Source organism: Chanodichthys erythropterus, chromosome 15 (assembly GCF_024489055.1).
Source record: "Chanodichthys erythropterus isolate Z2021 chromosome 15, ASM2448905v1, whole genome shotgun sequence".
Lineage (NCBI taxonomy): Eukaryota > Metazoa > Chordata > Actinopteri > Cypriniformes > Xenocyprididae > Chanodichthys > Chanodichthys erythropterus.
The window spans coordinates 24,310,295-24,327,475 of NC_090235.1; the positions used below are offsets into that span (position 1 = coordinate 24,310,295).

The 17,181-nt window shown below is 36.6% G+C and overlaps 1 protein-coding gene across 1 annotated transcript; it reads left to right on the plus strand.

Annotated features, from left to right (window-relative positions):
* Positions 1-330: 330 nt before the first annotated feature.
* On the plus strand, positions 331-12,502 carry trappc3 (trafficking protein particle complex subunit 3). Its single transcript, XM_067361452.1, has 5 exons — positions 331-497; positions 2,079-2,176; positions 5,965-6,064; positions 8,580-8,762; positions 8,849-12,502. Exons 1-5 carry the CDS (start codon positions 456-458, stop codon positions 8,966-8,968), a joined length of 543 nt encoding a protein of 180 aa, XP_067217553.1. The 5' UTR covers positions 331-455; the 3' UTR covers positions 8,969-12,502.
* Positions 12,503-17,181: the final 4,679 nt, after the last annotated feature.

A 17,181-nucleotide genomic window follows, 5' to 3' on the forward strand; every position in this document is an offset into this window, starting at 1 on the left:
GTGCAAAACATTTACCATATAAAATATATTTACAACATCAACAATTAAGGTAGAGAGATACTGTAGTGCAGGTGCAGACAAAGAGTAGGCTGTTGAATATCTGTAAGTATTGCAGTGAGGTATACTTACAATGCACAAAGATTGAAGTAGCAACTTATGCTCTTGTCATGACTCCAACTCTGTCCATACTGCTATAATGTTGTGGGGTGTTGATTAAATGGGAAGAATATAACATAAACACACAGCCAACAAACACTTTAACTGGTCAGAACTACAGTTTGACTACAATACCCACAATCCAAAGCGAAGCAACATTTCCGGCGAGTCAGCGGCGATTCAGGAAATAAATCCATCGCAGTGACAGGAACAACATCACGGGACTGTCTTTGCACTGAGCAGATTAATAAAATATTACCTGTAAGCGATCTGTGTACACACCTGTAATATTAGACAACATGTCTAGGCAGTCGAACAGAGCCACGGACAGCAAGAAGATGGTGAGTGTGTGTTGTGTTTCCGCAGATCTCAGTCAAACGCAGGGCAGCCAGCTAACATGCTACTATAATCATTATCGGATAAATAGCGTTTATTGGAGCAGTCTTTGCTTATTTGTATAAAATATAGTGTAGTGTACTTGTTACTTAGACGTGTGTTAGCTTATTCCTATGGGTTATTGAGATGAGACATGAGTTTAGTCTTTCCATTAGTCATGGCTGGCTTTTGAATTAAAAAATCTTGTGAAATGCAAGTTTTTCAAGTAATCGTTTGGGGACATTTTTGAATCATATATTCGTTAGAATGATATATGCTTTCATTGCATTATGCATTATGTGTCATTCATTTTGTTTTAGCACAAATGTTATTGCATAAGGGAGTTGTTGGCATTGCTGTACTCTTAGTGCTGACTAAACAATAAAGTAGTGAAAACAGAGAAACGCACAGCCGTGTAATGCATGCGTTTTTCGATTTGTTATTTTGTTTGGGTTACATTTTGATATGTGCATGTGTCTTTAACAACTCCATGTTGTGCCGTGAGGGGGCGCTCAAGACCACTGTGTGATCTCATTCATTCAGACCTGAAGATTACCCATGAAGATGATGACGACACAGGACTGAGTTATTTGTTATACTACTACATATATAGTGGGGTTCTTTTAAAATAATTAATAAGTGCTACCCTTCAAACCACTACTTAAAAAAAATCAAAAATTATATTTCCTCCAGTTGCTCTTTCTCTGACAACTGAATCTGTAATTCATTTTTTAAGGTATTGTCCCTTTATTAAAATGTTTTGGCAAGATGTCACAGGACTTGATTGCGTTGTATTGGAAGGATGTTGTACTATGTTTTGTTGACTATGAGCAATCTAAAAAAAAGTCAGTTTTATGTTATTAATTTGATCTTGTTACTAGCTAAATTACACATTCATAAATCTAAATACTAAACCTCTTTTTATTGTTTTTATAAAATAATTTTATAATGCCTCACTTCAATTAATTTGTCTGAAAACAAAAAAGCCTTAAAAACATTTGTAATTCTTTTCCTTTTTTAAGTATCATGTAATTCTCATAATTTGTCAATGTGTTCAATTCATATTGTCCCCCAGTTGTTTTTGTTTCTTCCTTTTGTATTTTGTTATTACCCGTGTACTGTTTTGAGCATCAATAATTATAAAAAAAAATAAAAAAAACTTATATAGTGGGGTTCAGAAATCTGAAACCATATTGAATTATGCACACAATAGAATTTGTAATAATTAAAAAAAAAAAAGCAAAATAGACACATTTCTCTAATGATCTCAGACTTTTTATGAAATTCCCATGGGAATTTGAAAACAACATTGGCGCAAGATACAATTTATTTTAAATTATTATTTACTTTATGCTAATGTAAGCATATAAACTGGGTGCAAAAGTAACACTCGCCAAATAGTAAAGTAAATTAAAACTGGCTGGTTGGAAATACACATTCTTTGCATGGTAAAAACAAATGAATGCATGGTTCAAAATAATTTAACTGTTTTTGTTTTTCTAGACAAATTTGAACATTACTTTTGTGTTGGTCTTTCTCTTGAACAGAATTCAGAATTATTCACTCTCACTTATGGAGCCCTGGTCACTCAGCTGTGTAAAGACTATGAAAATGATGAGGAGGTCAACAAACAACTGGATAAAATGTGAGTCTGCCTTTTCCCTTCCCTGCCTATCCATTCAATGTGCTTACAGACTTACATTAAAGGTGCCCTAGATTCAAAAATTGAATTTACCTCGGCATAGTTAAATAACAATAGTTCAGTACATGGAAAAGACATACAGTGAGTCTCAAACTCCATTGTTTCCTCCTTCTTATATAAATCTCATTTGTTTAAAAGACCTCCAAAGAACAGGCGAATCTCAACATAACACGACTGTTACGTAACAGTCGGGATCATTAATATGTACACACCCAATATTTGCATATGCCAGCCCATGATCGAGGCATTACACAAGGGCAGCTATTAATTATTATTAACATCTGGATTTGTTCACAGCTGAATCAACAGACTAGGTAAGCAAGCAAGAACAAGAACGTCGCTATTTTCATTTTTAAACACTTGCAGTCTGTATAATTCATAAACACAACTTCATTCTTTATAAATCTCTCCAACAGTGTAGCATTAGCCGTTAGAATCAATGTAAACATCAAAATAAACACTGTATTTACGCGATTAGACATGCTGCATGACGAACACTTTGTAACGATCCATTTTGAGGGTTATATTAGCTGTTTGAACTTTTTTTATGTTGTTCAAGGCAAGCGCGAGCTCTTGGGGCGTGGAGCACCAGATTTAAAGGGCCACGCACCCTGAATCGGCTCATTTCTAATTATGCCCCAAAAAAAGGCAGTTAAAAAAATGAATTTAAAAAAATCTATGGGGTATTTTGAGCTGAAACTTCACAGACACATTCAGGGGACACCTTAGACTTATATTACATCTTTTTAAAAAAAGTTCTAGGGCACCTTTAATGTTTTCTATTTTCTTTTAAACAACAAGATTTTATTTTAAATATTGAATTAAAGTGTAAGGAACATGGTTAGATTGTCAGATACTGTAACTGGTCTGTCTCCATTTCTGTTACATTTGTCCAGTCAGTTTTCCATTATTTAAGTGGAGCAGAGTTCTGATAGGCTTAGTGTGGATGCTAGATGGTCAATGTTTGTGCTGGGTGTAGGCTGTTAGTGTATTAGGTGTGGTGTTTGCCCCGTCCCACCGTGCCATCCAGTCTGCTGAAGTTGGGTTGGGTGGTATTGAGAGTATAAAATGTGCCACTCCAGGTTTTTCGAGAGCGGTCTCTCTCCCCACCCTGCTAAATGAATCGTGCAGCTGTAGGTTACACCCCTGGTTTTTCAAATGCATGATTCTGCTCCCCTCAAATTTTATTCCACCATTAGAGTGGATCCAGATGAAAGACTGGATAAGAGTCTTGATGTTTTTGTTTTTGTGTGTGTCTCTATGTGTGTTGGCAAGTTTACATCTCATGTTGTAGTGCAGTGGTTCTCTCAGCTGGTGGGTTGTGCAGCAGAGAAAATCGATAGACATAATAAAATGCATGTACACTACCGTTCAAAAGTTTGAGGTCGGAAAGACTTTCCAATGTTTTTAGAAGAAATCTCTTATGCTTAGGCTGCATTTTTTGATCAAAAGTAAAAAAAAAAAAAAAAAAATAAGCAATATTCTGAATTCACTGTAAAAAGTAATACACTATATCTACTCAATACAATTTTGGCAACAGATTACAAGCAATATTATTAATTAAATTCAACAATTAGAATTGAGTTAGAATTAATTCCTTAAATGTCAACCATTTAAAACGAGTAAAATTATTTTTATTTTTTATTGCCAACATTGATGACACCTGATGATAACAAGCAGAATCATTGAAGGAAAGAGAAACACAAGAATTAACAGAGGTTTAGATGTTGGTGTTGATTTTATTTAAAATGTTTGATCACCGTTATGGTGATCGGTATTTCTTTTAGTTGGGCAGATTGACTCTTTGCTTTTTATGTCAGTTTGTGGTTTTTGTAATGGTGTTTGTTAATTTTACACATTTTAAATGGTTGACTTTTAAGGAATTAATTTGATTAATTCTAACTCAATTCTTATATGCTGAATTTAATTAACAAAATTGCTTGTAATCTGTTGCCACAATTTTATTGATAGTGTATTACTTTTTACAGTGTACAATTTTAAAACATGTATTACTGTGTTGGAAAAGCTGTATTTACTTCAGTAATTGTATTTACTTCAGATTAGGGCTGTCAAACGATTAATCGCGATTATTTGCATCCATAATAAAAGTTTGTGTTTACATAATATATGTGTGAATACTATGTATAATTATTATGTATAAATAAATACACACACATGCATGTATATATTTACAGAAAATTTGTTATATTTATACATGTAATATTTGTATTTATATATAATATAAATTATATAAATACAGTATATACAAGCAAATACTTCTTAAATATATACGTGTATGTGTGTGTATTTACATGCACATAATAATAAACATAGTATACACACATATATTATGTAAACACAAACTTTTATTTTGGATGCAATTAATCGTTTGACAGCCCTACTTCAGATTAGATCAGCATAATTACTTAAGTCTTTAGTGTCATGTGATCCTTCAGAAATCATTCTAATATGCTGATTTGCTGCTTAAAGGGATAAAAAAAATTCTCTCCTGTTGCTCCAAACCCGCAAGACTTTCATTCATCTTCGTAACACAATGAAGATATTTTTGATGAAATCTGAGAGCTTTCTTTCCCTCCATAGACAGCTACGTGACTGCCACTTTGACGCTTCAAAAAAAAAGTTCATAAAGAGATTGTAAAACTAATCTATATGAATTGGGCGGTTTAGTCCAAATTTTCTGAAGAGACTTGGCCGATTTATATGAACAAACTGAATTTAGGCTTTTATTCACATACAAACATTGATCAGCGAACATAAACAGAAGCTCAACCGTACTTGCTTGATGCACAAAAACAAATCTCTTCCGGAAGCTCAAACGTGCTGTGAAACACACAAGAATTTAAGTACATTTGGTCCCACTTTATATTAGATGTCCTTAACTACTATGTACTTAAATCAAAAAATAAGTGCAGTGTACGTTTAGTGTTCAAATTGTATTGAAAAACACTTTTGCTGCTATTAAGGTGGGATATGGGTACGTTTAGGACCAGTTTGGAGGTATGGGCAGGTTTAAGGGTGGGTTAAGGCGTAAGGGTCAACCGTGTAATTATAGATGCAATTTTTTTTTTTTTTAATAAAAGTACAATGTAAAAACATATATGTACACAATAAGTGCATTGCATCAAATGATTAATCTAAATGTAAGTACATAGAGGTTAAGGCCACCTAATATAATGTGCAATCGTACATTTTTGTTACTTTTTTTTAATGAACAATTTTTGTACTTGATGTCCAATGTAAAATCTGAGCCCTGAATCAAAACCAGTTGAGAACCCCTGTTTTAAAGATTGTGGGAAAAGCAATGAGGATGCGTGGAGTCCAACCGCTGTGATTTAGAGAATCAGTGGGCAGCGTGTATTCTTTGGCTGAGTGGTCTTTTCATTTAAACCGTGCCTTGAACTAATCCAGTAGTCCCACTGATATTGGGTTTGGCAACATGTCTGTAATACAATCTTTTTTCCTCCTGCTTCTTTAAAGCATCAAATATGATATAAGCAAGAGCAAGATTTGACTTTCTCTCTGACCAAACAAGTTTGTATCTTTCTTTTCGAGTCCTTGAAGCTGAAGGGCTTTACTAAAACCTTCAAAGTAAAAAGAGACTACAGCTCTCTTATGATTGCGTCGGTGGGTGAAATGGGGGCGAATGAAAGTGAAGTTGCTCTGACAATGACACAGTTTCACAGCTTCCCCTTCTCTTCCATCCTTTCAAGGGGATACAATATCGGAGTGCGTCTGATTGAGGACTTCTTGGCTCGGTCCAGCGTGGGGAGGTGTCACGATTTCCGAGAAACAGCCGATATCATTGCAAAGGTAACGTGAGTACTTTGAACCAATCAGAACGCATGCTGAGCCCTCCCTTAGGCCAGACGAGAGAGAATCAGGAAGCAAGCAAGCATGTTAATGCGCAAGCAAGTGACTGGAATTTGAACTTCAACCTGCAGTAGCCCACATACTTTCTTAGCTTTCATCACATCTTTCTACCGTTTTTAATTTTTCAGAGTCACACAGCTTGAGAAACATCCGCGCTATGCTACCGCAAAGCCAACTGGCGAGAACCGAGACACTCATGTTCCTCTCGGCTTGTTTTCTTTGGTCTGGGAGAGCCACAGACTGTGCTTTTTTACGAAACACTGCACCTCACCCTAAGCGTATAGGGTTCACACTGACAGGATTGACAGAGCGTTCTTCCCGCTGTCCGTCACCTGTCCATGCTTGCTTGGTCTCTGTCTGTCTGTTCTCTATTCTTCTGTTTTCTCTGTCTTTCTCTCCTCTCTTTCCTCTACGTGTGCCACGTCGTCAAATGTTAATCCAGAACGCATCGGTTTGCTGGGACCCTGATCTGAATCCTGAAACTATGGGTCTTAAAACACTTTTTAATATAACTTTAATGAGGGTTAGAATGTGAAGCATTAAGTCTAATTGACTGGGAGCATTAATATACAATTCAAATGATGTGCACTCACAGATGTGTGTGTATTTCGGTTGTTTTACAGCTTCAAATGTTGCTCTCCAAACAGAATTTTAAATCCGAGCTATTTTATTATGTTTTGTACTTCAGTGTTGCATAATGTGAAGCTTTTTGTTCTAGAGATGTAATCAAGGGATATTAAACATTTGTTCAATATAATAAGCTGATAATTGTCAATTTATGGCCGGTATTAAAGTTCTATCTATATAATTGTCTATTAATTCATTAAAAATTCAAATTTAAAAGGAATTGTTTTAAGTGCTCCAAGCAGTTAATTTAGTATTAATTATGTACTATTATAGTTATTATTAATATTTTGTATTAGCTTTTATTTTTATATTTTCAGTTTTCATTTTAATTTTAGTTTAAGTTCAAGAAAGTGAGTTATGTGCATTGTGCATTTGTCGTTTTTTGGGTTTTATTAATATTTACATACACCTTTTAATTAATTTTTATTTTCGTTTTAGTGATTTTAGTACTTCAAGTAAACCTTATTTATTTATGTTAGTTGCTAAGGGAACATTTCTGATTTTTTTTTTTTTTAATAAAGTTTAAAGTTTTTAATAATTCACAAAAATAGCACTGGCTCCAAGGGATTTTTGGCTTCACAACATTAAAATGTACAGAATTAAATGAATATTCATTTTGAGAAAAAAATGGGGATATGAGCTTGCATAATTAAATAATCAATACTAGCAGATACATTTTTTTTTTTTTTTTTTTTTTTAAATCTGTTGTATTGGCCAAACAAAATTTACACCATGGATCACTAGAATATTTAATTCAACCTTTTTTGTTTTGTTTTTTGTAATACTTTAGTATGGGGAACGCATATTCCCTGTTAACTATGACTTTTCCCTCAATAAGCTCTTAATTTACTGCTTATTAATAGTTAGTAAAGTAGTTGTTAAGTTTAGGTATTCGGTAGGATTAAGAAAAGTAGAATAAGGTCATGTAGAATACATTAGGCATTAATATGTGCTTAATAAGTACTAATAAACAGGCAATATTCTAGAAATATGCAAGCTAATAAGCAACTAGATAAAATACCCTAAAATAAAGTGTTACTTTGTGTGTGTGTGTGTGTTCTTGTATACATGGTTTATGAGGACACAAATGTGTATAATGACATGGGTATTACAACGTAAACACGGTTTATGAGGATACTTTTGTAAACCAAATGGCTTAAAATACATACTAAATAGTGTTTTTCTTAAATTCAAAAAATGTTTTATGTGATGGGTAGGTTTAAGGGTAGGGGTGGTGTAGGGGGATAGAATAAAAACCATTACATGTATGGAGAGTCCCTGTAAACCACATATACGTGTGTGTGTGTGTGTGTGTGTGTGTGTGTGTGTGTGTGTGTGTGTGTGTGTGTGTGTGTGTGTGTGTGTGTGTGTGTGTGTGTGTGTGTGTGTGTGTGTGTGTGTCTGTGTGTGTATGTCCAGATTCCAAGTAAAAATGGAACATTTTAAAATAAGTAACATTCATTTTGAATTATTGATTATCTAAAATAAACATGTTTTTTTATATGTAACATATAAACCATTTTATTGAATGTCCTGCAAAATGTCCTACATCGTGATATATACTGTTACTGTGATGTAAAATTACAGATATTCTGGTTTTCTTATGGCCTGCCCTGACAATTTCTTCTCTTTAATTATATTCAAAGGGTTAAAAATGTCTCCTTAAACCCATACTGTGCAGTAAGTAAGTCATTTCAGAGTGTGAATACAGCACCTAAAAAGAATGTGGCAGCTCTGCAAAGTCACTTAAATGTGGCCTTGACATCATAGGTGTAGGCAAGCGAGTTAACATGAAGACTGAAGGGCCTTTTTGTCTTCACATTAACAGGTAGCCTTCAAGATGTACTTGGGTATCACCCCCAACGTGACCAACTGGAGTCCTGCTGGAGACGAGTTCTCTCTTATCCTCGAAAGCAACCCCCTGGTGGACTTTGTAGAGCTTCCTGACAACCACAGTAATCTGGTCTACTCCAACCTGCTCTGTGGAGTGCTGAGGGGAGCTCTTGAAATGGTGAGGAGCATGTTTGCGTGAGATGAATTGATGTATCTTCTGATAACCCTCAATTGCCATTCACGGTCATTTTCCTACTCCTGCAGGTTCAAATGGCGGTGGATGTGCGATTTGCTCAGGACACGCTAAGAGGTGACAATGTGACAGAAATTCGCATGAAGTTCATCAAAAGGATCGAGGAGAACATGCCAGCTGGGGATGAATGAGGCTGAGAGACACTAACCTTTGACCTGTGAGACTTTTTTTATGTTGGGTTGGGAACCAAAAACTTCCATTTTGGTCAAGGGAAGACCAACCAATCCTTCTTATAATACAATAAAACATTGTAAGTATTGCAATGAGAGTTCACCGTCGAGAAGATTCTCTCGATGTGTCAATAAGGATGGCATGTTCTTTCCACCTGGTCCATGTTTTGTATTTCAGGACAATACTCTCTTTTTGTATTTGTCTCTAGTGTATTTTTTTGTTTTTCTTATTGCGTTTAACTCGGACATAAGCCAGAGAAGGTTTAATTTATTCAGCAGTGTATCATAATCCGATTGAATAAATCATCGACTACGAACAACCGTGGTTCAGCCCCTCATTTTGCATTCTTCAACTCAATGGGCCTTTGACATAAACTAATATTTACTCTAAGTTCTAATAAAGCGCTCATTTGTTCAAACCAAATCGCAGTTCTGTTTTTACGTCTTGTGTCGCAAACAACTTTAGATGGCTAATCTAAAACCAACATTTGAAGAAAGGGCCCCATGTTCGACAAGAACAGAGCCGTAGTCTTGGGAGACGCATGCTTTGTAGAAAGGGCCAATGGTGTTAAGGGGAGTCTGGTAGGGGTCTAGGTACATAGATAATGGGACCTGTGTGTGCTGAGCCTGTGGCAGGTCCCTCCACACGTATGTAATGAAGTGTCACGGTGGCCCCCATCGCCGTCCTGGACTTGTCGTGTACTGGCCCTTGCATTGTGGGACTGTTTTTCCTACAGCGCAGCAGCACGATGTGGTTAGAGTTAAACAACAATAACAAGGGCCTAATTCGTCTCAGATGTTTACTCAAGCAACATGGAAGCAATCAGGGCCTGGAGGTTCACTGGTGCGTGTGCAGGACAGGGCTGTTTTGGGAGCCAGTGCGTTTTAATGGTGCAGCCGAGGGGTTCACGGTCGTGCGGACTGGTGGGAAGGGGAAGGTTGTCCGCTGAAAGGCATTCATTTCTCCAGCGCAGCTCAAAGTCCGTTCCTGACACCTGTTAATCACCTTACGTCATGATCCAGGCTTCTTTTTCCAGAATTCCACACCTCGTCAATCACAAATGGAAAGAAGTTTACTTACTACTTCCCATCGGCTAGCATATGGATTCAGATTTATAAACTTTAGCCCTTTTTAGTTTCCATGTGATTTTATTCACATTGGTGTGTCGAATAATGCGTCCATTGTGGAAGTGTATTGTTTTATTACATCAAGCCACTAGAGGTAGCTGTGAGCATTGTGGTCTGTGACCTTTTTTCTCTTTCCATTCTCATGGATTTTTCAGTGTTTCTCTTTAATTTGGTATTTGATTGCTCACGGGGTCCACCAACTGCTTGTTTTTGAATCTCTGGGGCTGGGAAATTATTTTCTGAATAAATTCTTTATCTTGATTCAGGGACATTTACAAGAAAAACAGTGGAAAACGTACGCAGAGCCCTGTCAGGCTGAATCCCTCATCCCCTCTCGCTAGATTATGCATACAATGTATGTATTCTGTATAATGTGTATATTGGAAAGCGAGGGAAGAGGAAATGGTTTCGCTCAGACATTCGATTTAAATCATTTGGCAGAATTAGACCCCTGTATCATGGGGATATACAGCTGGGATTGTGTACTGCGTGAAAACTTGTATCACTCTTCCATATGCTCTCAGGAATTTCTCTAGCTCCTTCTTTCTCTCTTCTTAACAATGCAGGATGTCTCCTTGGCCAAGCATCCAAAACAAAGTGATGTGCCAGTATTCATTAACCATCACGGTCGTCTTTAACCAATATCTCCAGACAAAAGATGACCTCCTCGTCATCCCCTTTATATGTTCATCCTCATCTGTATGAGCTGCTCATGTCGGCATGGCCACCATACCAGGCCGACACTGGAGAAGGCACAAAAGAATTCCAAGAAGCTATTTTCCACCATAAGGGATTGATTTTTACAAGCTATTTTTATTCCTTCTCTTCCCCCATGTCTAAAGGCAGGTCAGTGGCAACAAACGAAAGAAAGGAAACTTGTTCTTTCATCCATTCATATGCAATTTGTTTAAAGTCTGCATCCGGCCCACTTTATTCCATGCCTATATTTTTAAAGTAGCGACGCAACGGAAGCAGACATTTTCTTCCATATTGTGACGTATATCCAAGACTAATGCTGCGTTCCAGGCAGGTTTTTGAGCCCATAAGTCACGACTTCAAACCACGACTCACGACTTTGTTGCGTTCCAGGCAAGTCACGCCAAACTGCCTGAGCAGTTGTACATTGTATATATATATAACATTGTAATACATAATTGTGTGTGTGTGTGTATTATTTATCATTATTATATTATTATTAATTTTATTGCAACATTATATTGTCCTTAAGTCTATTTCTCACCGTGTACCACTTGCATAAACGCTGCATCCGTAGGGGCAGCCATTGTTGTTTTTCGCGGGCTATGTGACGTTAGAGTGCGGAACTGGGAGTACATCGATCTAGTACGAGTTCACGGGTGGGAAGTTTACGGGTTTGACTGCCGTTCCAGTGCACTTTCACGGGTAGAAGGTTGGAAAAACACGGGTTGCCTGGAACGTGGCATAACATATTATAGAAAAAGAAAAAAAAATATAGAGTGGATATTGGCTCTATGCATCAGTTGTTGATTGGGTTTTGAGATGGGGCTGTTGAGGCAGATGAACGTGAGCTTACAGGGGCAGAGTTTAAGCCAACTAAATGATTGGATAAGTACTGCATATGAGTCAAGTTTGTCATTTTCACCAGATGGTCCAGTCATAACATTTTATTAAGCATTACGAAGCCAAAACACAAAGAAATGAAAGATATGCACAGATTGTTCACAATAAGATTTCTAACTTGTATTTAAAAAATAGAGGGGGGAATTTTCCTTTCGTTATGACTTTAAACGGTTAATTTAACCAAAAATGAAAATTACTCACCGTCATGTCTTTCCACACCCTTCTCGCTAGATTATGCATACAATGTATGTATTCTGTATAATGTGTATATTGGAAAGCGAGGGAAGAGTAAATGGTTTCGCTCAGACATTCGATTTAAATCATTTGGCAGAATTAGACCCCTGTATCATGGGGATATACAGCTGGGATTGTGTACTGCGTGAAAACTAAGACTTTGATTCATGTTCGGAACACAAATGAAGATCTTTTTGATGAAATCTGAGAGATTTTTTTCTCTCGGTTGACAGCTATGCAACTACCATTTTGACGCAAGATCGTAAAACTAAGAGGTTTAGTCCAAATTTTCTGAAGAGAAGCGATCGTTTATATGATGAACAGTTTGAATTTAGGCTTTTATTCACATATAAACATTCATCAATGCACATATCAGATATGTTAAATGGAAGCTCAAGCATGTTTGCTTGACAGGCGAGAACAATGAGGTTCATTCTTGTGTAATGCGCAGCTTCCGCAAGAGGTTTGTTCTCACAGGTCAAGCAGGTTTGGTTGAGATTTTATGTTCGCTGATCAATGTTTATATGTGAATAAAAGCCTAAATTCAATCTGTTCATCATATAAAGTGATTGTCTCTTCAGAAAATTTGAACTAAACCACTCAATTCATATGGATTAGTTTTACAATCTATTAATGAACTTTTTTTTTTTCTTTGAACCGTCAAAGTGGTAGTTGAGTAGATGTCTATGGACTGATAGAAAACTCTCAGATTTCATCAAAAAGATCTTCATTTGTGTTCTGAAGATGAATAAAAGTCTTACATGATTGAAACAATGTGAGGGTGAGTAATTAAACAGAATTTTCATTTGAGTGAACTAACCCTATAAAGCTAGAATAACACACTCAAAAATGTCATTTTGTATATTTTACTTTCTTTAATGTGTTCTAAAGCCTGTATGACTTTCATTTATCTGTAGAAATAAAATAAAATAAAAATGGATATCTAGCAGAATGTCCAAGATGCTCTTTTGCCTACAATGAAAGTCAATGGTGACCAAGGCTGACAAGATTTGTACTAAATATTGGCTTACATTTAGTCATATTGGTGTTAGAATACTTGAAATATAGTGCATTATTTGTATGTATGTATTTTATGATGCATTTATGCCCCTTTTTCTTTGAAAGTCCTTGATCTACATGCACTTTTACTATACGAAATAGAGCAGAGTGAACATTCTTCAAAACATCTCTTTTGTGTTTTACAGAAGAAAGTCATGGAGGTTTGATACAGCATGAGTACGAGTAGTAGCTCATGACAGACTTTTTTTTTATTTTGGGGTGAACTGTCACTTTAAGAATTTTATTAGGACAGTTCTTGCATACAAGTAGCAAAAGTTACGTATGCTGGAAACGTGACAGTACACACCAATCTCATTTAAACCCTCTAAATGCAACCATGTGCCCTATATCAGAAACAAATGCTGAATGGCACGCTGAAACAATAAAATCCTGCGGATGGCCTGCTGCTGGCTCACCGTTATTGAATCCCCCTCATCCATTCTTCCGTCTTTTTTTCTTCTCACTTTCTTCCACTGTATCCCCCACTTTCAAGCCTTGCCAGGGTGAGGGGATTGGCAGCAAGATGATGAAGGTCAAAGGAGGGAAACGGAGCAGGGCAAGACCGAGTGCGTTTCAAAAACACACCTTGTGGGAATATCAACATGCCCTGGAGCACGGAGAACTGACCCGATGCTGGAGAGCCATCACAGCCCGTGGCATGGTGTCCAAGTCTCCCACAGCTCTTCTGGAGCACAAAGGAGATGACACACGAATGGATGATCTTCCCTGGCTCGCAGGAACAGCAGCATGCATACGGTTTCCAGTAAAGGTCACAAGACAGTAAATCAAAGGATCCGAGATGGAAATGCAACAAACCCTCTTGTCTGAGGTAATTCTCATGCAGATGTCAAGAAAAGATGTAATTAGATCCTTGAGGAACACCACATGTCAAAGACTTTTCCTATTAGTTCTCAAACATTTGTTTGTTTCTTATTTAATTCGTAAAATCTTCTTTGCTTTCTTTAAACATCACTTTTTAGAGGATTACCTTGAATAGGTCACCATATTTATAACATGTAAAATGTGCTACTTCCACTTTCCCATGACTGCTACTATATGCTGATCTGAATCAAACACATCTGGGAAAAATAAGAGAGCAGAACTCCTCAGTCTCACTCAGCAACCTCGACCTGTTGCCAATGCCTTAAATGGTACTTGAAAGCTCCTCTTTTTCCATCGTATCCCTAGAATAGATCGATTATTTCACATTGATTTTCAATTTTTGGAGAGGATTGATGGGGATTATTACAATAATTTATTTAATTGCTTAATTTCAGAAATATGCCATTATTTACTTAAAGTCATGTGATTGTGTACTTGTACAGTGGCCCAAAAAAGTATTTGGACACTTAAAAATGAATGAATGTCATTGCATTATATTACAAAATATAAAACCAAGTAGCATTTATTTTAAAGAAATATACACTCTAATAATGCTGGGTTAAAACAACTCAAGTTGAGTTAAAAAAAAATGGACTAAAGCCAGCGGATGGGTTAAATGTTTGCCCAATCTGCAGGGCAGTTTTATTTAACTCAACTATTGTTTAAAAAATACTGTACTGATTGCTTAAAATGCACCCAAAGTATGTTGGTAAATAAATTAACATTTATTAATATGTTTAATGAATAATATTTAAACAATAAACATTTATTAAATTGCTTAATAATAAATGTCCACCTTTTGATTACTATTGCTGCCTCTAGTAATTATGTGTCTGATTTTTAATTTCCAACCTATTTTGAGTTTATTTTAAGCCAACCATATAGTAATTTGTAAACAATAGTTCAGTTAAATAAAACTGCCCAGCACGCTGGACAAACACTTAACCCAACCGCTGGGGTTGTCCATTTTCAACCCAACTTGGTTTGTTTTTAACCCAGCATTTTTTAGTGTAGCAAACATACATTTCAAGCTAGACATTGTAAGGAGTGTTCAAAATGAAGACGTATTTGGAAACTTTCTAGCTTTAGTGAACAATGTTCATTACTGTAAAAAATTCTGTAATTTTAACTGTAAAATGCTACAGTAAAAACCTGTTAATTGGTTAGAAGTAAGCTCCCTTAATATACAGGGAAACACTGTAATAGATCTAATGGGATATTTTATTTAATCTTACAGTAAAATACTTTTAAAGTAAAAAAAAAAAAAATTATATATACATTTTTTTTTTTAAACAACAATTTACAGTCTTTTGTAAAGTTGTTTAAATTTTTACTGTGTTTTTTTTTTATTTTTTTTTTTATGTGATACACCTTGGGTTACTCTGCTAAGACATCTCTGTCAAAATTAAGTGTCCAAAAACGTTTGAAGAGGCATATCACTGCGTCATGTTCGATTTCAACTGTTTCTAGCCTATAGATGTGGAAGTAATTCCAAAGTCCCTTTGGACAAGTCATTTCACTCGGTCGGCCATCTTTGAAATGCATCTCGAGCATGCAAGTGCAGCTTCTATCTCTTTGAATGGGGAAACATCAAATTCTCCAAAGCTGTTTGCCAGGGTTTCGATTAAATTTCATATTTGAAAACGGCAATGAAATCTGCCAACAACTGTCTCAAATTTTGTTTCTAAACGTTCAAATCATGACAAAAAATTGTATTTTTCAGGCTGGATCAAGCTAATGCGCATGCGCAGTCCTAACTGCGCATCTCTAGGAAGCGCACGTCTGTTTCTATAGGAACCGGAGCTTCTAACGGCCTTGCAGTGACACGATGACTTTACCAATCGGCGATCGGCTCTTATTTAGAAGGCGGGACTTATCCCGCCATATCGCACGTTGCAATTTCTCCCATTCAAAACGAAACGATACGATTATTCTATAGTCTTTGGTAATTCTCCACACAACAGCATTTTACAAATAAAAACCTTAAATATGCCTGGAGATAAACAAAAGTACATTTGGTAACCATAATACAATGCGTGTGCTTAAGTGTGGCTATTTTTACCATTGGAGTGACAGGACGCACTTACCTCACTCAGGTCCTCACAAAGCTGCATTAATGAATGAAAATGCATGCTGTTCATTTGTGTATTGACATTGCGGACTGGACAGTTCTATAAAATCAAACCGAGCATGTTCCAACTAATTACCACTTGCCGAGTTTTCCAACGAATGACATTTCGTGAATACATAATTGTCCTCCTGACATGTTTTTCTCAAAGTCTCTGTTTTAATTAATATGGCTTCTGTTGGAAAACCAAACAAAGCATGACACAGCACTCCATCACCTGAATGTAGCCCACTGGTGATGTCATAACTAGTCTGCTTGACATGAATACTCCCCCACGTCAAAGCTAGCTGTTCCAATCGAGCAGTCAAGTATGGTTTGAGTTCTTTATTGTGTAATAAAGCAGGTCCAGGACCAGACCCACCCTTTCAACCCATTTTGAAAGCCAATGAGGTTACATGCCTCTTAACAGCCCAGTCTTTCACTGCAATAAAGGCACATACTCTCAGCGGTGGAAGTCTGGGTGGAGGCCTAGTCATATTTCGGTGTGTTCACTTGAAGAATCACAATAAAGCTTTTTCGTTTATTTATTTCTTTTCCAAACAGACGGAGCCATTTCTGCATTTTACACATTTTTATACATGTAGAAAACAATTACAAACCACCCGACAGAGTCAAATTGCCCAAATCTCGAAATTGCAGGAAGTGCCATTTAGCTGCCTGTTTTCCCTCTCTCGCTCAACTCTAATTTGCTTGTGATTTCGTGTGTCCCGAGTCGATCTGAAAGAGAGAATGTTCTGGAACAGAGGATGGGCTGTGGAGACCAGAGTGGTTTCTGTCATGAGGAGATGGAATGCTCAAGCAGACCCACATGAATGAGTCACTATGGAAACAGTCGAAAGGTTCCAAAGTAACTTGTGTACACATTGCGCCATGTGTGCCCAGCGAACTGAGAAGAGAAGTACAATTCTTACGAGAGGCCGTGTTTTACATGGGCATGCTCTTTACACAAATATAGGCACCCTTTGAATGTTTTCCTTGGAAGGGGAGAGTTCTGGTGTGTATAGAAATTGCCATATAATGAGATGTTTGGATTCTTGGTGGTTTGATCTTTGTTTCTTTCTTTTTGTGCTAAAAAACACAACCTATAGATGTGTTTATTGAAATACATTTTTTGCCCCATTAAGTTTAATGGTTCGTAACACGA